This window comes from Rhamphochromis longiceps, linkage group LG12 (assembly GCF_057381845.1).
Source record: "Rhamphochromis longiceps isolate RC_006_pf linkage group LG12, R_longiceps_female_GT1.1, whole genome shotgun sequence".
Taxonomy (NCBI): Eukaryota; Metazoa; Chordata; class Actinopteri; order Cichliformes; family Cichlidae; genus Rhamphochromis; species Rhamphochromis longiceps.
In genome coordinates this window covers 31997420-32023724 of record NC_140568.1, presented here as the reverse complement: position 1 = coordinate 32023724, position 26305 = coordinate 31997420, and the positions used below count along the sequence as shown (strand labels likewise).

At 37.8% G+C, this 26305-nt stretch overlaps 1 protein-coding gene across 1 annotated transcript in view; it reads right to left on the bottom strand.

The window, feature by feature from the left end:
- ipo11 (importin 11) overlaps window positions 1-26305 on the bottom strand; it is a 132687-nt gene that overhangs the window by 56423 nt on the left and 49959 nt on the right. The window contains exons 16-22 of the mRNA XM_085425826.1: window positions 17350-17476; window positions 9579-9612; window positions 9342-9382; window positions 9122-9238; window positions 7008-7121; window positions 2944-3059; window positions 1834-1910 (exon numbers count right to left, since the gene is read on the bottom strand). Coding sequence (XP_085281952.1) covers window positions 1834-1910; window positions 2944-3059; window positions 7008-7121; window positions 9122-9238; window positions 9342-9382; window positions 9579-9612; window positions 17350-17476 — 626 coding nt within the window. The remainder of the gene's footprint in view (window positions 1-1833; window positions 1911-2943; window positions 3060-7007; window positions 7122-9121; window positions 9239-9341; window positions 9383-9578; window positions 9613-17349; window positions 17477-26305) is intronic.

Below are 26305 nucleotides of genomic sequence, written 5' to 3'. Positions count from 1 at the left end.
CTTGGAGCTGCAAGCTCCTCACCTGATGTGTCTATGAGCATGTGATGTGATCAGTGATATGTGTATGTGTGTCTGTGTAGGAAACAGAAGTCAGCCTTCATCCTAAAGATCTAATCATCTTGCTAAAGATCTAATAATTTTGCACAATGACAATCATATTCATCCACAATTCTCTAACAACCATCACAGCATTTTCTCATATACCTTTATGACTGAGCTAATTTTTCTCCTGGAATTTGTGTTTCCACTTCCATCTGTCAATCTCCATTTCTACACAACCTTATCTGTCCGTGTGTATCTGTCTCTCATTTCCCACCATTAAACCTTCAATTTTTTGCTGTTCTTTAATCTGACACCCTCTTATCGATATTACAGTCTGTCTTCCCTCCTTCGATACACCCATTAAGCCCACTTAAACCAGTAATATGGCAGCTGATCAGCACGCGCTGATTATATGACAGATCTTCGTCAATCAAGTGGAAGCAATCAGGGCTGACGTCTTTCAATCACACAGTCAAGACTTCTACAAGTGCATAAATGTTATTTGCATTATTAATTCATCTTCTGTGCTGAAAAATGTTCAGGAAAATGTTCCTGAATGATTGGACTCATTGTGATCACCCACAAACTTTAATCTGAATTTAAAACAGTTTTTCTATCACTAGGATTTGGTATGCTTTTTCACTTCTCTTTTTTGGTTTCTTGGCAACAGTAGTTGTTTTTGTCACCTTCCTGCCACCTCTCTGTAATTTTCTGTGATTGGTCTAAAATTTAACATAACTAGCAGTGATGCCTTGAAAAAAAAAAAAAAAAAAAAAAAAAAAAAGCATCCCTTTTCCTGCCGTTTTCATCTCCTTGGTTTCCTGTTTCTGTTCAGCACTAGATAAGGCCGTCTCTTATCTTTCATCCATGTCCACGCTCCTCCAATGCACAAACTTTCTTTTATGTGACTTTCTCTTTATGAATTTTCCAGCAATCACTTTTAAATAATTCCTTTTCATTCACCACCTCCATGCCAACTTTTATCAAGCTTTCCCCTTTCCTCATCCTCTCTAATTCCCTCATCCTCTAATACATCAATCCATAACTGTCAACCCGAGTCCTTTGCTCTTGTCTCATGATTCCCCAGCCACACTGTAAGTGATCAAATGCTCCACCAAGCCAATCAAGCTACACTAGTGGTCATATCACTCATTATGTGCAGAAGCACTAAATCAATACTATTCCTCATCGCACGCAAGGCCACACACATACACCACTACAGAGTAGAACATGTGAGGTGTGTCCCAGTGCTGTGGGCCCGTGATAAATCATCCAGCCAGTTCTATTCAGTCTGCCACCCCTCGCAGCTGCCTACAGACCAAGAGTAGTGACTCTGATGCCTTGAGGCAACTGCAAAGCCGCAACTCTGATCTTTACAAGCTACAATAGCCTGAGGTAATCAAACTATGAAAATTAAGTCCACGGTCATGGATTGCATCAACCTTCCCCATTCTCTGTGATTCTCAACTATTTGATCTGACAACACTGGCTTGTTTTGGGGGGGGGTTGTGCAGCAATTTTACATCACTGTTATGACCATTTCTGGAGTGAAATGTTTTTTGTCTCTCTCTTCATAACAACACATATACAAATAAATATAACCATTATACAGGAAACCCACTCTAAAATGCATTATAGTCACATTATTCTTCATATTATTGTGACAGCTTCCTTTCTAAACAATACTGTGATCTGCATATAAAATGCCATTAAGTTATTTTGGGGAGTTTGTGTGTGGTCATAAACCAGGCCAGGCAAACCAGCAAACAAAGAAACATCATGTGAGCTCACCTAGCAAAGCTGACATGTTCTGGAAAATTCTGAGCAGCTCTGGAGTGATGGCTGGACTGTTCTCCAAAGTCACCAACCTGCATGATGACATGATGAGAGGCAAACAAGGGCAAAGTAATGAGATGAGAGAGAAAGAGAAAAAAAACAAGAAGTAACAAAAGAGATGTTCATTAGATTAGAGATGGCAAAAGAACATGGGATGAGAAACAGCAACACGACAAATATTACAGGAAGAGAAAGAAGGTCACGGGGATTTAAAACGGAGGAAAAACAAGGAATTATGAAGGTTGTGTACAAAGAAAAAGACAAAATATCATAAAAGCAACATCGAATGGCTAAATTTTGGCTATAAATGAAGTCCACTAAGAAAATGGAAGTTGTAGTCTATATAAAAAGAACTAATATTAGGGATCTAAAAAGAAAATGTTTGAATACACAGTTCATTCACATTTGTAGCTTACTAAATGTGTTATTGACACATCATCAGGATATTATAAGCACAACATAACCTTAGAAGCAAACAATAACAACAAAACAACCCAATTTCGACTGTAAACCAAGCAAACAAATATATAGGGCACCACTGTTTATCAAGTAGACTAAAAGATAGGAAAATAGATATAAGACTGAGGGTTTCTACTGCAAGACAGACACGGCATGCTGAATGCTGAACAGTGAAGCTCTCCAGCGCGGCAGACAGGAAAAGAGATTAAGTAGGACGTTAAAAAGCAAATGGATGATAAAAGAGCAATATAGGGTAACCCTGACAAATTCTCTTCTGCTGAACTGAACCTTTTGGAGGTAATGCATTTTCAAAAGTGAACATAGTGTATTGTAGCAGGCACCTTCATTAAAATGGTACATTCCCAAATATTAAGATAAAGTTAAGATTGTGGTTGAGCTGCATGAATTAACAACACCTGCATTTAACTCAAGAATAGATGCCTTTGAAAAAGAAAACTGAGAGTCAGTAAATGAGGCTGATGTTTAACATGAGAAAAGGACTCCGGTGAAATAGAGTGACAAAGACAGCTATATCCAAAGTATCTAGTGTCCTGATGGGAGTGTGTACAAGTCATAAATGTTAGTGTACTGCATATGTCTCTATACCAAAGCTCCAGCCCATCCTCCAGCAAATACACATGTGGCGGCTGCGAAACATCAGTGCTCAACTGGATGACAGGAAGAAGAAAAGGGTACAGGTTCTTGCTTTCTGCCCCGAGGCCCTGTGAGAACACAAAGATACAGGAAGTCAGTTTGTGTGCTTCAGTTTAGTGGGTTTTCCTTGCAGATAACTTTAGCAGAACGGTGTGGAATAGAGACACATCGGCTTATCCAAAACCTGACACACCCTTCCCCAGCAACTAGTGAAAGACCATACCTCAGTGAATCAGGTTAACAGGGAGGAAGCTCTTTGTAAGCACAGAATGTTTCTTTGGCTGCAAAATACTTGCCTTAGGGTGCAAGAGTTGTTTATGGATTTATTTTTTAAAATCCTCACTTTATATCCCTTTAAAACACTATGGACCTATTAAGTTCGATTTCTGGGAAAAAAGCATGTCCTGGAACTAAGTCAGAGGTCGTTTCTTGGTCGTTTAGATTTTAATGACGTTTAAGATGACACAAGAGTAAGAAATGACGCAACTTCCCCTTGGGAGATTTTTTTCTTGGCAAAGTGTACTTCACAAGCCCTTTGTTACTAATGCACTGGACATCTGTATGTGGCCATACTGTAACACAGAAAAGGGGAATGAGCAACCGAGTAGTGTGTCATTTTGACCTCAATAGTATCGCACTGCTTTTAACTAATAGGGGGCATAAAACAGTGCTACTGGAAGCAAAGATGAAGACTTTAAAACCAAACTCATATTTCAAGGTACATTACCGCAGCTATAATGCTGGATTTGACTGTAAGAAAGGACACAGCTCAACACACATTCAGCTCTACATGATTGTTAGTGTTGTTATTGTTTCTGGAGGAAAATCTGGTCATCTAGTAAAGATTCTGCATCCCTTTTTCCAGATGTGTTTGGGTCAAATGCAACAGCAACATATCCAGAGTATGACCAACCATTTGATTAATGTTTCAACCAGGCTATAGACTATATCAATTTGGCAACACATAGTATAATTGAAATAGCTAAACTGAATGCTTCACTCAACATATCACAGAGAAACAGAGTTTGCATTTTCAAATTATTAAAAAATAAAAAATAAAAAAATAAAAAAGCAGATTCCCTGTACACTTTCCTGGCCAAAAAAGTCACACATGTCAATATTTAGTTGAACCATCTAAAGCTGGCATCGTTTCAATAAGCAAACCCCTGCAGTCTTTATCTTTCAAACTTGGGCCGTCTACCAGAGGCCTGGGAGCTTCAGGGTCCTGCGAATTATCTTTGTCTTTTCTAAGCTGTGTTCTTCTGGACGAATCTCAGATGTGGCTCTTGGGATCTGCTGGAGCCATTTGTCCAGTTTGGGGATCACTGCCCTGAGTGCTCCGATTATCGCAGGACCACTATTACATTCTCCTTCCACATCTTCTCTAGCTCCTCTCTCAGCCCTTGGTAAATCACAAGGTTCTCATCTTCTTTCTTCCTGATGTTGGCTAGCACTTGGGAGTGATACATCTATCACTATAGCCTTCTCCCTCTGCTGTCAGTTTAAATATTTAATCGCAATTAATTGCGTGATTCCCTACAGTTAGCTCGAGACTAATCATAAATTAATCACAGATTTCTTTATCTTTTCTAAATGCACCTTAACAATAGTTTTTTCACGTTTCAATATCAGCACGGAGGTGGACAAACAGACCTGCTTTAGTCACATGTATATTTATGTAATACTGCTCAGAATATTCTCCAGAAAAATCTCAAGGGTACTGCATGCTCAAAAAAATATGCCAAAAGTAGACTTAAGCATATACTTCCTCACAATATAACTGCCTGCAAGACATAGCCACCCATGTAGCTATGGCTGTTGAAAGTTTGTCCCTTGTTTTAGATTGTTCAGGCGCCTCAGTTGAAAACTGTCCAGCATTGTCTGCATCAACATGTTATTATCACATTAACGTCAACAGCCCTTATCTCTGTGTGCGTGTGTGTATATATGTAAGTATATATGTGAATACACTGTCTGAGTGACTTCAAACAATAACACGGTTATTGAACTGACAAGAAAAAAGTCATCCAAATTCAGTTCAAAGTTTGTTTCATAAAAGGCAAAAGACAACCTTCCTTTAAGCAAAACTGTCAGCAGAGTTAGACAAGTACACAAACACGCACACACAGCAAAAAAATAAATACTTACATAAATCAGAATACACACAAACACACAAGTCAAGCACTCAAAGTTACCAATTATAGTGCCAACAAACACGATTGTTCTAAATTATGGATTATGCCCTCTGAAGCATTTCTCACCCTTGATACCTCACTTCCATCTTTCTTCACACATACACACAAACTCCTCTTGATGAAAACTTAACCACTATCTGACACCATGGCCTTTTAAAGCACTCTATCACTTTAAGCTTTACACATCCACTCTGTGTATTTATAGAGAACACAAGATCATTTGGAAGAGGATAAGGGAAAGATGCTGTTGATGATGCTAAGTGCTTGGGCACAGTCCCACTTTGGGGGTGTCAGCTCCTTTTATGCAGTTAAAAAGCAACTCCCCATAAAAAAGATCAAATACGAAGAGCCTGACTTAGCATGAGGTTGTGGTAAAGTTAGGATTATCGCAAGCTTAAAGTAACTGTTAAGATTAGGCAAGTACTGGTTATGGTTAGAATACATCTTAAAAGTCTTCAGAAGTGCTGAAAAATGACTCTGTGCGTGTAGCAGGGGAATAATCTGTGTGAAGGACGACAGGATCCAAAGTAGCATTCCAGATCTGTCAGCACTGTTTTACTGATAGCATGACATTAATTTGGTCTAAATATGCCATCTCTTACATTTATGTGGGTGTAAAACGAAGACAGCATTTCTCAATCCCCAGATGGTGCAACCCTTCTCTCTCCATCAAACAAACAACAACAACAAAAAACCCTCCTACAGGCAAAACTGAAGTTTAAAAGCAAGTAAGCCAATACGCCGGCTATTATGCTGTTGGATCACTGACTGGCATGAGTTGGTTGTGCCAGTTCCAGCTGGTCCTAAGCCAAACAATCCATACACACTTCTTTGCAGGTACAGGACTGGGTACATTAGGACAGGTCCAGGTACAAAAGGGTTAATAACACAAGATACTCTGCTGTACCTTACATTTTAACTTTTAAACATTAACATTTTTCTGCATGTATTAAATGAAAAAAAAGAAATTAGCATGTGGCAACACAGTTAGATAATCTAAGGCCCTTCAGCTGCAGATTTTCATTTCGTTTGCCAGATGTGTACTCTTGTTACTCTCCCAGAGGAAACATGTTTGTATCACCAGGCATTTCATTTCCCACCATGAGCTAATGCAGCCACACAGGGGTCCAAATCTTATTCAAGTCTGAGATAAGCACCTTCAGTCCATAACAGCATTCTTCTTGGGACAAATGTTCTTCTCACTATTTAAGTTTATGGGGTTTCTCATTACTGATATCTCCAAATTAAGTTGCAGATATTTGCAATCTGCAGCTTAATTCTCACAACCCACAACTCCTATTATCTCCTGATATCTTTAATTCTAATAATAATCAAAATCAGGTGGATATCTTCTGACTTTGACTCTGCTCATAGTTGAAATGTAATTAATTATTTGAAAGAGGCACCAGCTGTGACCCTGGGGTCCTTTGGGAAATTAAACAACAGACCACTGAATATTAATATTGAGATTTTTGCCAAGAGTGTTTTGAAAGGATCTTGAGAATGTGTACCTACAACAAGGATTAAAGCTCTGGGGATTGTGAAATCCACGACTAAACTGAAATTTAGTCAATCCTGATGTTTTGGATTTTTGTGTGTGCTGTTGTTGTTTTTTTAAGAAAACTGTGAATCACACTTATAAACTTAATCACTGTAAAGTTGATATGACAGATCAACTTGTTGTTTAACATTTTGACTCCTCATACTAATCAGTCAATTCACTCAATTTATTTGAATTGAATAGTGTGTGAATACTCGATTTGCAAAAACTGGACCGACTAATGCAAAAATAATAAATTGTAAATTTGAGATGCACCATACCTGTACCAGTTGGATAAGTGTAGTTAGTATGGCACACCGAAGCATGTTGTGTTCTTCAGATTGCTTCCAGAGCAGAGGCAGGTATTGAACTAGACAGCCTACATAGGGCCGTATCTGAAAAAGAATCACATTAGATGGCAAATAAGAAGCAAAGAAAATGCTCTGCAACTTAAGTTGCAGGTTTCACAACAGTTGCAACTCATGTTCAATTCACATCAGACTCCCGTGGATTTGCAGAAATTAAAAGTCTCATTTGGGAGCAGAAAAAGCGACAATGGTGAATTCTGATTCGCTGCTGTCTCAGCAAAGTGTTATGCATATTTACTGCATGCCCAAACAAACTTTGAGACTACTCGGGCATATTTTCTCTCAAAATTTTCTTAATATTGTATACAAACTTGGCATAAGAAAAACAAACAGCCATCCAATAAGAAAGTTTTGGGGGGGGTGTTTAAGTGAGAAATTGAGATCCCTTTCCTCTTATCCTCCCCGGCCTCCCTAGAAGCCCAAATCAGTCACTTCAAAACACATTTCAGAGGAAAAGCTGGGTACATAAAATACTAGACAGGTAGGTGAAAATTCATGATATTTTTTTTCTTTTAAGTCTGTTTGTCAGCAATGCGAAAATTAAATGTGCCAACTTCATAATCTGCAAAACCTCTTATGGAAGCTAATTTTGTTGACACATGTTGTCAGTGTCTGTAGCTCCACAGCAGCTAAGGCATTACATTTTACCAAACTATAGAGGATATGACACATGCACAGTTCATGAAAAAACTTCTCTGTCCTCAATCATCCTTCACAAAACACTGTTCTAATACCAAAATGGTATCATATCCATTTCCGTTCTTAGATTACATCAAATCTTTTGTTTAAATCATGTAAATATCTGGGTAGTTAGAGACTAATTGGATGCCATCACTGTCATTCCTGTGTGAAATTACAAAATGTGATGGCACACTGTGCAATTTAGGTGCAGTTACTTTGGAGCCAGCCAACTCCAGGACATTTGAGTATGGCACTGAATTAACAACTACAGAAACTATTCTGCCTTTTCTTGTACTGACTTGTGCTAGCCCTTTCTATTCCCTATAGTGGCTATGTGGCCGAGCTGAAGACCCCACACTGGGATTTTTTGCTCGATTACACCTTTATGAGGAGCCACCTAGGAGCAGAGAGAACAGTAAAAGAAAGAAAGAAAATGCTGTGGAGCCTTGAGGAGAAAGATAAAAAGCGAGAAAAACAGACCCACAAAACCACCCTAGGATGACATTTGTGAGACTGACAGCATAAAAAGTAGCTAAATCTCATATCTGTTATCATGTTCATTTCAACTCAACCCATAGTCGTGGTTTCATTGCCTAGTTCCTCAACTGCTGCCACTCTTTGCGGGTTCAAAATCCCTCATGAGAACGGTTAGAATATTAATGGGATTTCCAGTGACATTAGAAGTTTAGCCAAGACCAGTGACTGGGGGAAGTCTTAACCAGATTGACAGTTTGCTAGGATAAAAGCCATTTTTGTGACAGATTTAAGTCAAGGAATTATTTAAGGGATGGCACTTAAAATGGATCTGAATAGAACGTAGGGGGGTCAAAAGGAAAGGCATTTTTTTCCAGGGCTGGCAGTTAAATGGATTAAAACAACTTAATGGATGCTCAAAAAATCTAATCCATATGGTTACAAAAGCATTGCAGTGGCAGAGGAGAGACTGTATCTTCATTGTAAATGAGAGCAGACATCAGAACAAGCGCTGCTTGAGGCTTTGTGATTTACAAAGAATCAAGATTTGGGCTTTATCTTTTAAGACAGATGGCCGTTTTACCTTGGTGGTGTGGGTATAGTACAAGGTGACTGGTGATTTGTATCTGTGATTTGATGTTTTTTAACAGCTTCACATGTCCCCTGCAGAGTCCAAGTCAATAAGTACAATTTGTGGAGTTACACTTCAAAGAGCACTGCCAGAATATATCTTTTCAGATGTCGAACACAAGGGCTCCTTCAAAGACACTTTGGAGTTTGCCTCAACTTTTCATACCGTAAATGTCATCGTGCAGTAATATAAAGATGCATATTACTTAAGGAAAACTTCTATCTGATATCAAACATCTTACCTGGATGCCTACTCTCTCGATGACGCAGGAGATGACATGGAGCACCTGCATTTTAGTGTCGCACTCTGTTACCTGCTGCAACAACTGGAAGAGCAGCCCAAAGATGGACTCAAGATACTAAACAGGGAGACAGAATTTAAAATGTCAGACATAAATACTGATGTCTAAAAAACCTTTTTTGGTGTTTTCTAAAACTTGAATTTCAGAAACTTGTACTCACTGGAAGGAATTGTTCTGTCCGGAACTCAAAGTCATCGACAGGTGATCATGAGTTAAAGAAGAAGTCAAACTTTAGGGTAGACAGATGTTAAAGCAATTCACCAAGATACACTCAACCATTGTACATTTGCTTTTGCAAGGTCACAGTCAGTTTACAATAACACTCAAAAGAATGATAAATTCATGTGCTGCTGAAGTTAACTACCCTTATTTTCAAATAGGCCTATCAAAAGGATATTGAGTTTAAGAGTTGTAGCCGTCTCAATCCGCACCTATAAGAGGGGGGAAAAAACATGGCTCAGCAGGTAAAATTAAGCATCACATTATCCATCTAAACCGATACAAACAAACTCACATCGGGCGAGAAAAAATAGAAACCATAAACCTAAAGTAAAACAACTTTTCAGAAATAAACAAAGCTAGTTTGCAAGGTACCATGTTAGCCTAATAAAGGCCATCGAAGTGGCTGCTCAGCTTTCTGTATCACAGCAGCATAATCTGGCAATGAGTATGATGGCAGAAGGTTAAAGGTTAGCAAAAAAACTTAAATGCCAGTCTACTAACATGTCTCAAGCTTTAAATTCACATGCCTGTTTGGGTATATTCAGGTAAGATAACCCAGAACAGTCATAGGTCATACATCTAATGATCAGTTACAACTCTCAGGTTATTGCCTGTAAACTGACAAATGAGCACAATTTGGGTGAAGAACCCTTAGGTGATCAGTGAGAATTTGCTTAAATCTGTTACTGTAGGAGGAAAAGAAAATCTTGTGAATTATGGACAGATGGACTGTGGACACATCAGCATGGCATGAACTTATTGGTCCTTTGGCCAGATTTGCTAACCCAGATCTGAGAAATTCTTTTAATACAACAAATCAATATGTGTGATTTTGACTATTTTGTTACGGTTGGAATGTTATCGTTTTTAGCCTGCAAACATTTTTGCAAGGTCTGCATAGCAAATTTCCCCAAAAAGGTGCTTAAATTGCATTTTCCCTTCCACGATAATACAAATGGGGTTTCAAATCTGGATCACAGATCATTTCATATTCATACACTGACTGGAAAACTCAATTGGCCTCTGTCTTTCTGTTTGTGTTGTACAACACACACACACACACACACACAAAAAAGTTCTTTATGAATATGGAGCACCCCATTGATCTGATCTTGACCCTCAGATTTTCTCTCAATACTTCTTATCTTGACTAAAAAATATTGACAGTTTCACAAGCATTACCATCATCATTTATGCACATAACACAATCATTTTCAAACAACACGAGTGCAGAGTTAAATAATCTTCTTTGATTTTTAGAGTTACTCTGTTAGGGTAAAGCCAGAAAACTGCAGAAATCAAAATTTTAACGAACAAGATTTGTGTTCTCCATTCTTATGACACACACACACACACACACACACACACACACACACACACACACACTTTGCTTCCACCACGTCAGTCATATCATAATTTATCCTCCTTATTTTCATGCATATTTCTACATGTATAAAATACTGCCAAATCCAAATAAAATGTAAAATTGTTCTGTTTTTTTTAAAGGACAATAGTAAAAAGAAAAGGCGTTTGCATTTAATTTTTAATTCAGAAATCACAAATATCTATAAAATCCTGAGCCATTTTTACTGAAAATTTTGGTCTCCATTTATTCTGCCTCATCACATCATGCCAAGTCAAGGTTTTGGAATTACTGGCACCAAACCAGTGGTATGATCACACTCACACTGGCACATTTTCCTCAATTATTAATTGACTTACTCAAATAAGCAGCATAACAACTTCTCCAGCTTGTGGTGTTTATACTTTTCTAACACTATGAACAGCTCATATTTCTGAAGCACAGAAAATAAACTGATTCTCATATTATGTTTTATTTTTAAAAAATGACATGACAGCAATAACTGTAAGTAAGCATAATCTAAGGTCTGCATCTCTTTGGTAATTAACTTACAACACACACACTTGACACTAGGCAGCAGCTTAGTCAAAATATAAGCTGTATGATATTTGTCCACTAAACAGATATGATACATTTGGCCATTTTAAATGAATACAATCATTTGTATAACAATAATAATATGGGCTAACAATATTATAAATCCATAGACAAAAATTTGAAGCATCTGTTCTATACTGAAAATACAGGTGACGAACAAAACAAATGGGAAAAAGTACATTAATGAAAGATAAATCTGAAATTCAGACAGTCTGGTTTAGACACGAAGAAAAAACACAGCCCTTCTGTCTGCATGTTCATAAAATACTGAATATGGTTTTAATAATTCCGCATACATTAACCAGCAACAAAAGGAGTATGTTGATGAAGTGGGCTCTGCAAGTGCCATCAGCACTGGCCTTGTTGGCAATTGGAATACTTATGAGTGAAACTACATTCTAATTCAACAAAGCATAGAGAAAACCATGGGTTAAAAGATGGAGATAAAATACTCAGATGGGTCTTATACAAAAACATACGTATTGTCCGACACTGTTACATGAAACATTCACTTTAAAATGTTACTGATGTTCAAAATATCTGAGGGGTTAAGAAGCCAAAAATAAAAAAATAAAAATAAAATTCATCAGATTTATGCCAACTATAAAAGTAACTGAAGGTCTAACCAGGGAAAACTTACATTTAACCAACTCAGTGAATCTGACTAAGATAAAAGTAACGTGAAAAAGCAACACCAAATCCAAAACAATCATCTGGAGTAAAATGATAATGAGCATCATCTAAAAAACCTACATGCATATTAAGTAACACAAATGCATATCCTCTTCTGGAAAATATTTCAGCCAGTGCTCACTGAAAAATTCTAAGTGTTAATTTAAAAAAAAAAATGCTGGCAGATAAGCAACAGCCATTTCCACAATTTGTAGTTACCGATGAGTTAAGTTGCTTTATAATACATCATTATAATACAAATTAATGATTAGTGTTCACATAAATACATGTATGTTGTAACGTGCGGTGGAGATGAAGCCAGCCGCGGAGATGTGCAGGTGGATAGCGAATGAGCAACAGCTTCTGACTTTCCAAAAAGTACTCATTTATTTACAATATCAAAAATAAAAGTGCTACCTCTACCACACATTACTAAAGAGCACACTAGTCCGCGTACACACGGGAGCATCCATTACAGGAGGAGTGCGAAGAAGAACAAAAAAAGGGGGTGACACCAGTCGTGAGACAGGAGGCGCCGCCATGTGGTGATACACTGCATTACAATAGCAACTGTTACAATGTGTATGTATGTGTAAAAGCTTAAGGAGTTAAAAGCTTAAACTCACCACAAGACTATTTTTAACCTTTACTAAGACTCTGTGAGTAAACAAACAAGAATGCTGCAAAAACTAGAACACCTTGAAGAAAATGAGGAGATAAAAAAAAAAAAAAAAACTGTCACAATCCAAGTAATATGCATCTGTGATTTAGCTCATGAATGCCACTGATGGATGCTAATAAAGCATGTGCATGGATGGCTGTCTCACATATAAAGCTCCCGGAGTGTGCAACACTACCACAGAAGTCTGCGGAAACTATTTAAGAGAGCATGCTTGTGATAATCAAAATGTTAATCTGATCAAGACACCGAGGGCCACTGCCTTATCACCCTTTCTAACAGTAAATGGCACCATAAATTACAAAAAAGCTCATCATATTGCATTCAGTACAATGACTGAGGCCATTAACTCATCGGGAAAGTATTACAGGTCACAGATCATGTTGTTTTGCCCCATAGACTTCTGCACAATTAGACTTCTTTATGCAACCAAATGGGCTTCCTTTTTCCATAACAATGAAGAGTTTGCTGCACTGCAGCATGAGCTCCTACATCTATCTTTTAAATACAATGCGACTATGACAAGGCGCTTCAGTCTAATTTTTGGACACAAGATGTCATAATTAAATAAGTGAATAACTTTCCAGGTTAATAAGGAAAACAGAGCAGCAACAAGGATATTAACAACTTAGATTGTTTATAAGTCTCGAGGTTTGATTAACAATTCATTCAGGTAAAGACTTTCTAATTGGCCCCGAAAGATACTGATCAGGAACTACAACATGATTAGTGAGCTGGTCAGTTATGTAAATGCAAGTTTGTACGAGGAAATGCCGCTGAAATGGTAACAGCACTGAAATTAATCTCTACTTTATATCACAAACGATTTACAAAACCCATTTACCTACACAGGGTGTAAATAAGAGTAAAATAGATAATACTGGCATGTAACTAAATTATCACATTAAGTGCGCATTCTTTTAAGTGCAATAAAAACCATCTGTGCACAACATCTGGATCAAAGCAGCCAAACGTATATAAGGTAACACCACACAAATTATGATCAAAGTTCAGGCTGGACCTTTAAAAAGCAAAAATCATTAGTGATTTCAATTAGGCTAAATTTGATATAGTGGCGCTACACATTTAGACTACCTAAGAGGCAGAACAAGACATGTCTGTTTGAACTATGACATGCTGCCTTCAAGCTACAATCACTGAAAACATTATCAAGCTATTTTTTTCCCCCTCCTGTTTTGCCAAGAATATCACTATAGCAAATTTCCTTGATCTATCATGACATCATTTTGAGGCTCACTTCACTACAACTTAAATTTTGTTTCGGTAGAACAAAGACAAATCTGAGGCCAGCAGATTGTGCGAGTGTGAGTGGTGGGGAGTTGAAACTGTTACAACTGTTTTGATATTTGTACTCCCCAAGACATCTGAGGGATTACAGCAGTGCTCATCAATTGGCATATGAGATGTGCCTTTATTAGTCAAGAAGACTGCAGGCTTTTGCACGGCATAGATTTTTAGGTTATCTAAGTGACTTATATATCATGTTTAACCTGAGTAGCGAAAGACGGTGGTGGGTTTGAAAACGATTTGCCGGGAGTCCGGTGTTCTCACCAGCTCTAGTGAGCTTTGCCCCCGGCTAGCTATCGAGCTCGTCGGGACGCTTTGGAAAATATGTGGTGTCTTGATAAACTGAGCAGATATTTGAGGTTTACACAGCTACATTCTCGCCTGAAAATATGTTAAACGTTTATTTTGTGACCCAGAAAGAATAATAAGAGTAATATTAAAACTAACTAGCTGCCGCCATTGGAAACTGAGCAGGGCAGCGCTATGAATTCTGGGATAGGTTGGGCCACAAAGTATACACCCGACCCATCCTTCAAATCTGGGGAAACGAAGGCCGCATTTGTCGGAGTCTTCAAATTTGGACAGTCTTTGTCATGTCGCTGTAACGTAATCGGCCTACAATTGCACAGGAGGATGCGGTTCCTGAATTTGGACACAGCTACGATACCGGACACTGCTTCTTCTTCTTCTCTGTTTCAGTCCGTTATTACACTCTTAAATCCTACTACTTATTCCTACGTCTTACAAAGCTTCAAACGACGCGTCGACTATTAAATTAGTCGTCGATGATTTTGATAGTCGACGTAATCGTGACTAATCGACTAATCGTGGCAGCCCTAAAGTACACACGTTTTTATTCTAAATTCTAACCTATAAAAATGACTGACAACTCCTGTTGCATGTACAGGAACGGATAGAAACACTCAGTTCCACAAAAAGTGAGCCCGTTTGAATGACATGTTCTAGATTTGTTCAGTGTCTGCTATTTGAATTGTATTTGAACCCTGAACAAACTTCTCTAAGAGCATTAAATAGTGTTTCACAACTTAATAGAAGGTTGTTGAAATTCAAATGCGCAGTACATTTTCCAGTCTACATACAGACACAAATCTATCTCTGTTAATAGTGAGTAACTATCCTATTTAGCCACCTACTGGCAAAGAAAAGTCAGCAACCTGCAATGAATTTTACTCAATATTAGAGATGGACCGATCCGATATTACGTATCGGTATCGGTCCAATACTGACCTAAATTACTGGATCGGATATCGGAGAAAACTAAAAAATGTAATCCGATCCATTAAATATCACGAAAGCACCTCACAAAACTTGCAACACGCCGTAACTCACCTCAGAACGTTAGCACGTCGGAGCAGTATGCATCACGTGATAGAGCGGCTGTGGCATGCGGGACCTGTCGGTGGTCTGGATAGCATTTGGAGCTTCGCTAGCAACCCGGCATTTCATCTCCGACAAAGTTATCCCGAGAGAAGTAAAGCAAGTGTGTAAGTCCATCTCTGAATGTTTGTAAAGCATTCCTGCGTTAAGCTTAACAAACGACTGCCTCTCCGGCTGCTACTTCAATCATGAAACTGCTTAACGATCAGCTGATCGGCTTTTCTGTCGCGAGTCCGTGTCTCTAGTTTGCTTTTGGCCCATTTTGCACCAGAAAGAGGAAACCAGCGGCTGAACAACAGCAGCACGTTTAAGCTTGATCAGCTGTTGTTAGAATTTATTTAATATTACTTTCTACTCGAGGATCTTTTCTACGTAGCTGACGGCTGGTAACTGTGCAGGGGCGGATCTAGCAAAGTTTAGCCAGGGGGGCTGATAGGGCATTAACAGGGAAAAGGGGGCACAAAGACATACTTTTCTTTCTTATTCTCATTTAAAATGTCTAGCTTTTAATAAATAATTATCTGACACCCAAAGTTTTAATTTGATGTAAAATGAATAGAAGTCAATTACTGTATATAGTAACTATTAAGTCTAATATATATATATATATATATATATATATATATATATATATATATATATATATATATATATATATATATATATATATATATATATATATATATATATATATATATATATACACACCCTAGTAAGCTATAGTACTTTTTCCTTTGGGAAGGTACCATCTGTGCAGTCTGCAATTTTGTTGAAGAAAGATGTTGAATCTATTTAATATTTCTTGAAAAATAATTGATTTCTGTGCATTTTTTTTTTTCACACTGCATCAAATTAAGGTTGATTACGTCGATTAAGCATCATGAGGTGGAGCGTGAGGGGTGGTTCCCTATTTTTTATTTTTTTATTTTTGTTGTTGCTGGGAGTTGGAACCCTATTAGTTAGGTTGCTTAATATTTATGCTAAGTACTCTTTAAAATACCAGAATAGGGAGGATGGTGTAGGTTTAAGTTTATTAGATTGATCAGTATTGCTGAACTATGAAATTTTTTTTTTTTTGCATACAGGTATAACAGAATAGCTTTAGTGTAGTTGTTGTTTTAAACTTGAGTATGAACTTATACAAAATGCAGCAAGATATTTAAAAAACAGTTTTGTTGATTAAAAAACACTATCGGATTCATATCGGTATCGGCAGATATCCAAATTTATGATATCGGTATCGGACATGAAAAAGTGGTATCGTGCCATCTCTACTCAATATACATGAAATGTATTTTGTATTCAACGTCATACCCCCACAACATGACAGATGATAATTGAGTGTCAGTTAATGGACACAGAAAATGATATTTAACTGCTACCTCTTGAGTGAACCAATCCCTGATCACATTTCTGGCTGTTTGGAGATTAAGTATTAAAATCTTAACTTTAATTAAAATGTTATCATATTACTAGATATAAATTATGTTAAAAGAAAACAATCAAGTGCATGAGACAGAAAGCATATCAGATGATTAAACTAATTTTACCTTACGGTGAAACTCAGTCCAAATTGGGGTTATGGTTTTGTCAAGGCCACAGCTAAATAAAAATGTTAGTGGATAGTAAAGGAAAAATTCAAAATATAAAATCTACAGTAAACAGTAAGTTGAGAAAAAAAGATGGAAAAAGCTTGTCACAAACTCTGATTACATTTGGCTTTTTTATGTAGAAAGATGGCAGCACAGTGGCTGTGGTTTCACGCTATTAAGCAGAAAACTGTGTTTGTGTAGCCAGCTGTGCACTTTCACTAACAGCCCATTTCAGTCATTATGAACTGAACAGGAGGGTTTTTTGTAAGAGAACCTGGCACTTTAATCACCAAGCACTTTTGAGTGGGGGAAAAAAAACTGTATGTAGCTGCCTTACCACCAAGTCGGGATCTTGCATGAGACTTAAGATGACCTCATAGAGTAAAGGTCGAAGGTCAGATTTGAACTTGACAGAAATCCACTGCCCTATTAGCCAGATGACTCGTCGACGAATCAACTTGTACCTGCAGGACAGAAGAAGACAAAGTAACTTTTAGCTGAAAACCTGAACAGATGACTACTCTGTGCTCTTCAATTATATCGTAATATGGAGAAATTAACCAGCTGGCGCTATAATCTTAGAACCATAATGTGAATACACAGCAGTAGTTAGCAGACCATTAAAAACTGCTGGGCCTATTCAAATAATGAAATCTGCACTGTCATTGTTTAAAGCTTATTCAGAATTGTTTCTTGTGTTGTGTTTTTTTTTTTTTATTGTTGCCTCCTGTATGCTGGAGGCTATGGCACAATTTGTGCTCTCGGGTAAATATCACTGTCACTTTATTACACCCTACAGATAAGTCTGAACTTGGAGTGTAAAGAATGTATTTGTTCAGACACATTCTACTGTATGTGCATTTGTTTAGCTGAATTCATATGAGCAAGAGACTGAAAGCCTGAGGGACAATGAATCTTGTGACTAATGACAACCTTGCATGTGTGCATTACAGTCGTGCTGATGGAGGATGATGTCAGGGATCGATGGCGGTCAAAAGGTTAATAGTGATAGCTCACCAGTCAAGGCTATTTTTTTCCAGTTTACCCACTGATGCAATAAATCGATAATATTATCATTGTTCTGAGATTCATAATAATTTTTAAAAAAGCCAAGCTACAGTGTCCCACTTCCACATATAACCAATACCTGCAACACAGAGGGGGACGATATAGTAAAACCACAACAGGGTACATATTATATCGAGTGGATACACATGGATACCACAGTGGTATGATGCTCTGGCACCCAGCAGCGATGCCATCACTCACTGGAGATACCATGAGGGGCAACAGGACGACTGGACTATGAAGCAAATCGTCAGCTCTAGTGTGTATGCACAAAACAAGCTACAAGTCTTGATCTTAAAAATAAATAAATAAATGTATAGCAAATAACATTAAATTAAAGGCCTGCTGCACAGGATCACAAAGAACTGGAGCATCAAAGAAGAATGAACAATCCATCAATGACCTTTAAAGTAAAATAGAGTTAACCAGACAAACTGGATTTTCACACGTTTTTTTGAGGCAATAACACGTGATGGTTCCAAAATGAGAAAGCAGGTATGCCAATGCCACTGGCAGTAAACAGGCAACTGGGAACATTCAACCAGCTCTCAATAAATCAAAATGCTAGCATCTCTGATCCAAAGAGAGAGTGACACTGCATGTAAATTATCCCAAGATCATCTGTTACTATCACTCACACAAGTTAAAATCTGTGGCTATTGCTAATGTTTGATGTTCTTAAAACTCTGAGAATATAGTACCTTTATCCTTTAGACTTGCATCGCTTTTCCTTTTCATGTTTGAACCCTACTTACTTTCCACCAAAACCTTAATAACGGTCCCTTCAAATCTTGGCCCCAATAAAATTTCCATATTGCTTTCAACTCTGGAATAAGTCTAAGGGCAAGCATTTAATTAACGAATAAGCACACATATGAGGCATCAACAGGCACATCCAAGAATCAACAGGCAATGACATTGGCTTTAATTAAAGAGTCTGTCTGCATCCAAAACGAGGAACCAGCCAGAAAAATTGGCAATGTGAAAGGAGATGCATGATACTCAGACCACAGATGTCAGGAAAGTTTAGAGACAAAAACTGCGACCACAGCAGCATTGCCACACAAAAATGAGACGGCATCGTGAGCCAAGATTGGTAAAGACAATTTTTTAAAATCTGCAAATGCTAATATGTATGCATTTTTTAATCTTTAATTCTGTGGCACAGGAATTTCAGCAGAGTTCAGGGCTGAATTTGAAGAGTTATGATTAACAGACAAAGAAGGAAAGTCCATGTAAGGAACACATTTCCTGATTTGGTGATGATTTATCAATGTTTGATTTTTGGCAAGTATCTGCAAAGAAATAAACAACATTTCTGTATATAAGCAATATTTTTTCTAGATCATGTTGTAGAAAACCAGTTGCAAAATGTCTTTGAGTATCCAACAAATAAATCTTTAACCTTCTCAGCATTATTTCTGACTTTGTACTGACGTGACTAACAGACTACACATTTCCAGGGCTATGTTGCATCTGTGCATGACTGGAAAAAAATACTGAATATCTGCTTCAGCAAGGGAGATTACAGGTGGTACAGTCTATTATTAGTGCAGTAGCAAAGTGGAAGAAAAGATTAGAGAAGCACATGGACAGACAGGTTGACAGAGGTATTTGTCAAAGGTCAGACATGACTCATCCATGCTAAAGCTGTTTCCTCCTCCACAACTTCACACAGCTGTCAGGAACCCTGTTCATCATTTCTGGCAAGCCCATGGGAAATCCGTGGACAGAAATGAGCCCAAAGGAATTTTACATTATTGCCGAGAAAGAAATCTTGCACAGTTCAGGCTACATAAATGTAATTTATTTCATACATTGCTGTGTGTATGTAAAACTTTATTTTCCCAATACTTAAAATTCCTAAGCAATGTAGTGTGAGACTTCCAAGTCAGAGTATGAAGAACCTTTTACACAGTGGCACAAAATAATTCCCTTTACCATTCCTGCAAAAAGCGATTCAGCCTGGATCTAAGGTTCGAGTGAACAGTTCCACATCACTGCCGTAAAGATTTAAGCACCATTTTTAGATTTTAGGACTCAAATTTAATTCACTTAGTCAATACCAAATGGAAGAGCTTGTTAGTCACAATCAGAGCTAATGCAAAAGAAACTAAAGAAAATGCAATGATATGACAAGTAGTATTAAAAAAAATAAAAAAAAATAGCTGCTGCCAGACCTACCCCTCATCTTCAAGTAAATGCACCTTTAGTACAAATGTGAAAATCCTACATCACCTCATTTCAGCTACTGTATTCACAAGACTTTCACAAAACTTGACTTCTGGTCACCTAAAGGCCAAGGTTACGATAATCGAATGCATCCAAGGTTTTTAGTGGATGCACCTATGGAAACATTTTGAAAATCCTAGGTGTCATCTTTCTCGAGTGATCCTTTTCACAGGATTTACAGAACACTTAATCTCAACTAGTCCTAAGATTTTTAGATGTATGCCACCTCATGAGTTACTGTATTCACAAAGTTGGGTGTCCAAACTGCCTGTGATAGCACAAGACTTCACGGTTGAGGGATAAAAATGGAACCCCAATACAGGCCCAATCAGTTCAAGACTACTTGAAAAATGGCACACACACACACACAAAACATAAAAATCACATTTCGCATGGTTGGATCTTAACAACTTCCCAAGCAGAACTTCAACATGTAACTAGGAGAAATGGAAGTGAGTGAATGCTTTAAAAAAAACAAAAAAAAAAAAAAACAGAAATCAAACTTCCAGGAATTGGAGTTGGATCGTCTCAGTGTCTTGACAGACAGCCAACTGGATCCTCCGGCTTAGTGCTGGTTAAAATTTTTGGGTCTTCCACTTGACTTTTCATAACCCTCAGGATCATTTAAGAAATTCCAAATGACTGCCTTGCTGCGTCCCACCTCAGCAGCAATGGTGCGCTGTGAGAGATCCTGCTTATGCAGTTCAACAACCCAACCATGTTCAAAATGGAAAAGTTTTGGGGGTTTTTGCCTTTGCCATCAGAATGTCATGACACTGTGACTACCTGACAGAAGGTAACAATAAATCCACTTTTTTGCACAGATTTGACCTTTTAAAAGCATGTGGTCATAAACTTTTGATCAGCCTGTTTCAGTTTAAGCCTGGTTTTCAATTAATTGCATGCTCAAACAAATGTTTTGTCTCCCTCCCATTTCTTCTTGTCACATGTTGAAGCTCTACTTGCAACCTTGTTAAGATCCAACCATGCAAAATGTGATTTTTTTTTATTTATTTATTTTTTTTGCCATTTTTCAAGTGGTCTTAAACTTTTGATCTGGACTTCATAATAAGCCCAGTTTTGTGAGTGCTTGTTTTCCCCAAGACTTGACCCCATGTCAACGTGTTTGTATCACAACGTGCTTGTGATACAAACCTAACAAAAATCAACCCAATGTGTCTAAAACTAGCAATAAGAGAACACCAAGACTTAAAAGGTAACAACTTTGAAAAGTCTCTTGGCTAACCAACAGATGCTTTTTACTCCAGACAGACACATCAAGCAACAAAGGGAATGTCAAAGTGCCAAAGTGTTTCACAGCCTTCTATGCTGGCAAAGCCTGGAAGCAAAATAATTGAACACAAACCATATCTGTTTAGGTTACAACAAAAGGTGTTTTTTAGGCTAGTCCAAGTAAATACCACAAAAAAAAAGCTCTCAGCTATGTCCAAATACAAGTCATGTGTTAGTTCTGAATATGTATGAGCTTCAAGATGCCTCACTATCTCCTCTGTTCTTGTCAGGCACGCTGTCCCGTCACAGGTAAGACAGCTGTTTTGGCTTAGGCAGAAAAGGGAGGAAAATAGTGACAGCAAGTTAAAAATTAAAGTACTGTTTCTCATGAGGGTGACTGTACACAATGTGCATCTGTGTAGTCATTATGCCAAATACTGACAAACAACTCACTGGCTGCCTGAGGCTCAGCCATAGGTGTAAGCCACACACAGCAGCTTTGCTGACAGATTTGGGTGCGAATACATGCACTGTTACTACTTCACACCAAGTGATACAAGCAGACTTATCCAGGGCCTAAACTTATCATGAAACCTGCAAACTGCAAGAGGTGCAAGGGCCTTGTAAGAAAAAATACATTAAAAAAAAAAAAAAAAACGCAAGCTAGCAAATAAACATCTACATAGCTTCTACTGGATGAGCGGCTCAGAAGCATTAGATGGAGGGTGATTTGAATGCAAATTATATTCAAGTTGTTTTTAAGTCTTGTAAGTAACTCAGATCTCAGTTGTAAACACCATGAACTGTAGACTTTAAGTTTGCATTCTTAGGCAACACTTTGCTAAACGGTTAGGGACCCACAGCCCTGAAATGCTGATTTGTTTTAAAATGGAAAAAAAAGTTTGGCAGATTTCTGATCTAAAGAATATATTCAACCCTAAAGAAACAACTCAAGATGATAAGTGGCACAGAAACTGTATCCAAGCAGGAAACAGAAAATCCTGTGAGTGAAAGGACTTTGCCAAAGACATTATCATTGCAATAGCTGAATCAATGTTATTTGCAAGAAACGGGTTTTTCTTGCATTAATAACAATTATACCTGTCACCTGAACATATTACTGTGGATCTCTGGGATTCTATTATGTGTGAAAATGTGAGATCACAATATGTACGCCATATTAAACACTCCAACCGTGAATACCCAAAGGGCCAAGGAAGGCAGACAGTGCAGCATCTGGGAATGTTCTGGTAACAGTGACAAATGTGCATCGAGCAAGTGTGTCAGCCAGAAAACCTGCTTTGAATGTGACGTCTGCAAATACCAAACAGGTATTGTCCCCTCTGCTTCTTTCTTCCTACTGACACTGCCAAGTTAGAGAGCTATTTTAGCTATTCTGATGCTGTGCTTTATTTGTTGCTAGTAGTGGCTGGTGTGTGTGTGTGTGTGTGTGTGTGTGTGTGTGTGTGTGTACTGCCCTAATCTCTTTACATACTCAAATTATCACAAGATGTAAGGCCCCCGCTTAAATAAATGGATACATTTTAAAGTTTTTAGATGTTTAGGTTAGGTCAAGCATGCTGATTAAAATTGAGCAAGTACATGTTATGGCTGGTTAAAGTTTCGCCCAAGCATTCATAAGATGAACTGCAACACAGTTCGGTGAAACCAAACCCTCTATTTCCTAACGAGTCCCTTTCCCCGTCTAATTACTTTACACCAAATAAAGTGTATGAAGCTACTAAAATGAAAAAGTGAGTTCTAAGTAGGGCTGCCACGATTAGTCGACTAGTCACGATTACGTCGACAACTAATTTAATAGTCGACGCGTCATTTGAAGCTTTGTAGGATTTTCTGAGATTAAAGTTATCGTTTTTACACAGCCGAATAAACGTCAAGCAGACAACTGATTATCAGAAGTGTGAGATGCTCGAGAATATACTCCGGTGTCCTGTTATATTTTAGATAGCAAGGAGTTTATTAAACTTCACCGAAACAATCTGCAAATTTCATTAAAATTTAATAAACTATCATCTTGTCTTCATTTTTAGTTAGCACATACCTTAAACACTTAAAGCTGTAAGCTAATGATAGTTATATAAGAGCTGATGCATGCTGGTGCAATAAGCTGTACGTTTTACGTCCAATGGATGCATGATCTGATTAGTCGACTAATCGCAAAAATAATCGGTGACTAGTCGACTATCAGAATAATCGTTTGTGCCAGCCCTAGTTCTAAGTGGCATGAAAAACACAGAAATATGACAGTGATGGAAAAACTTTGCTCAACTGGCTAGGTGTTGCTATTCAGGGAAGAAAAATGGTATACTACACAATAGTGTAAACCTGCATGGAAATCAGAACAGAAGATGATCTAAGAACCTTAGACTTTAATTGCTTGTTTTTGTATACTCGGTCACTAGGAGGAAAAACCCCTTAGTTTAGCAAATAAAGTGATTATTATCATTTCCATAAGCACAAACATGTAATTAGTAACAATATCAAGTATTAAATATAGTAATAATCATATCAAAAATTGTAGCAATACAGTTCTTTAACAGAAAGGACTATTAGAACATTTTAAAGGTGTGATACGTTCAAAAATGTCACAAATCACAGAAAGTTGAACAAAGCAGAGATAAGTCAGGTGGCACAGGCCACTACAAGTAATTACAAGTCTACAATAGAACACTTCATGATCTGGACCCCACAATTCAGCAGTATCAAATCCACCTACACACCTTTGGGGTGAACTTCAAAGCAGCATCAGTAAAAAAAGAACTTCCACTTATAAACCTTGGGGAGCTGTGCAAAGCACTAATGTTTGCTTGGTTAGCTTTGATACCAAGAGCACGACGGCTCTGTGGTTCAGTAAGTGCCACAAGGGTGACAACTCTTTCAAATGTGGGCCTTTACTGTATGGAACAGCGACTTTCAACTTTATAGCCACGGAGTGCATATATAGATACACTATATAAAATGAGTAGTTCAGATCCACTGTATATCAAAAAACCTGCGGATCACACATATTTGGAAGTTTAAAGTGTTTGGATTGCAGTCATAATAAAGTGTTCTGAATATACAGCTTTAACATCAGGTGGCTTTAGATCAACTAGGCAGGAACGTGTGCATACGTGTGTGGGAGGGGGGTTAGCGGGCTGTGATAAGGCAGGTTACAAACAGCAAGTTAATTGCAGTAACATTACACAAGTGTATTCTTATTTGTAGTACACCCCACTGAGAGCTGAGAAATAAATACTACATTGCAACTTGAAAAACAAGATAATATACTGACAGTGTAAAGACAAGCATCACGAAGATGAAGTCCTTTAACAGATGTAGGCAGTCATGCATGAGCACTTGAAAACAGAAACCTCTGACTGCTACAGAGAAAAACTCCACACACCAAGGGAGATCATCAAGCATGTCCCTTTTTAAACCATCCATGATGAATACACATTCCCAACTTCAGAAGCCCCATCAAAGTACTGTGGGAACCATGTGACAGCAACACAGCTTCATTTGCACACCACAACAGAGAAATCAATGAGAGTTGAAAAGTTTATCTGCTGTCCTGGATGTAACTAACCTTGGCTTTGCTGAATCCGAGTACAGCTCAAGGATATGTTTTATATGACTTGCTTTGTTTTGGTGGACCACGAGTCGGAATATTGACTGACTGATTGATAAGGCCAGTGTCTTTTTATGATCACATTTTTACTGAGAAGATAAAAGACAATATTGAATTTTATATTGTAAGCAATGAACAGGCTGTTCCACTGTGTGCCACTCTTTCACCATCATCATGAAACATTGAAAGTATTTTATTTTAAAAACAAATACAAAGACACATTTTGTAAAATTTATGACACACATTGAGTGTCATGCTTCTTTGAGTAGCCATACTGCAGTGTCTACTGCTTTGATTGTGCATTCACACAGTAGTGCAAAAAGAACTCCGAGACTCATTGCTTCACCACTTCCCAGCAACTGAGGAGCACCACATATGACATGTTTCCAGAGTTTTAGCCGAAAGGGAATTTCTTACTGGCTTCTAATTACTGTTCTACTTTGCAGTTTTAATTTCAATTTGTCACTTGCATCAATTTTAATGCCTCTACACTAGCAACAGCCGTAGCTTCAGGCACTGAGTTTTCAGATTCAAGTTGTGCCTCTCTTTCGCCCCTATCGCTCTCTAGCTCCATTAATTTTATCCACACCCTTTATTGGGACGGCCATGGATAAAATTCTTAAAATTTGGAAGAAACATTCAAGTGGATTAAAAGATGGCCACTGTGGCCTTGCAAAAAATGTTTTGGACCACAACTCAAGAATTTATATGCCAATTGTGATCAAATATGACACAGAGTCTATCAGGTAAAACTCATGCCATGCCCAAAAGGTCAGAGGTCTAACGTTCTTTGACAGAATCTTGTGCATAATTATTTTATAATCATCAATAAATAAAATGTAAGAATTTTGATGATATTTCACATTTGGTCAGATGATGAACTGTAATCTTTGTTAAGATGCAACCTGTGTGTTTTCTGGTTGGTGCAGTAATTCAAATAGTCTTCGACTAACACCATTAATGTGTGTATTTGCATGAGTGCACAAAAAATTGAGAAAAATTGAGAGCTGGCATTTGACTACATAATGGATTTTGGGTTTGTTTTTTTTTTAATCATCTTCAGTGTTTTTCCCAGGAGTCTCAAAATTTAAAACCCTCCCTTAGAGTAAAACTGCATTCTGTATTGTTT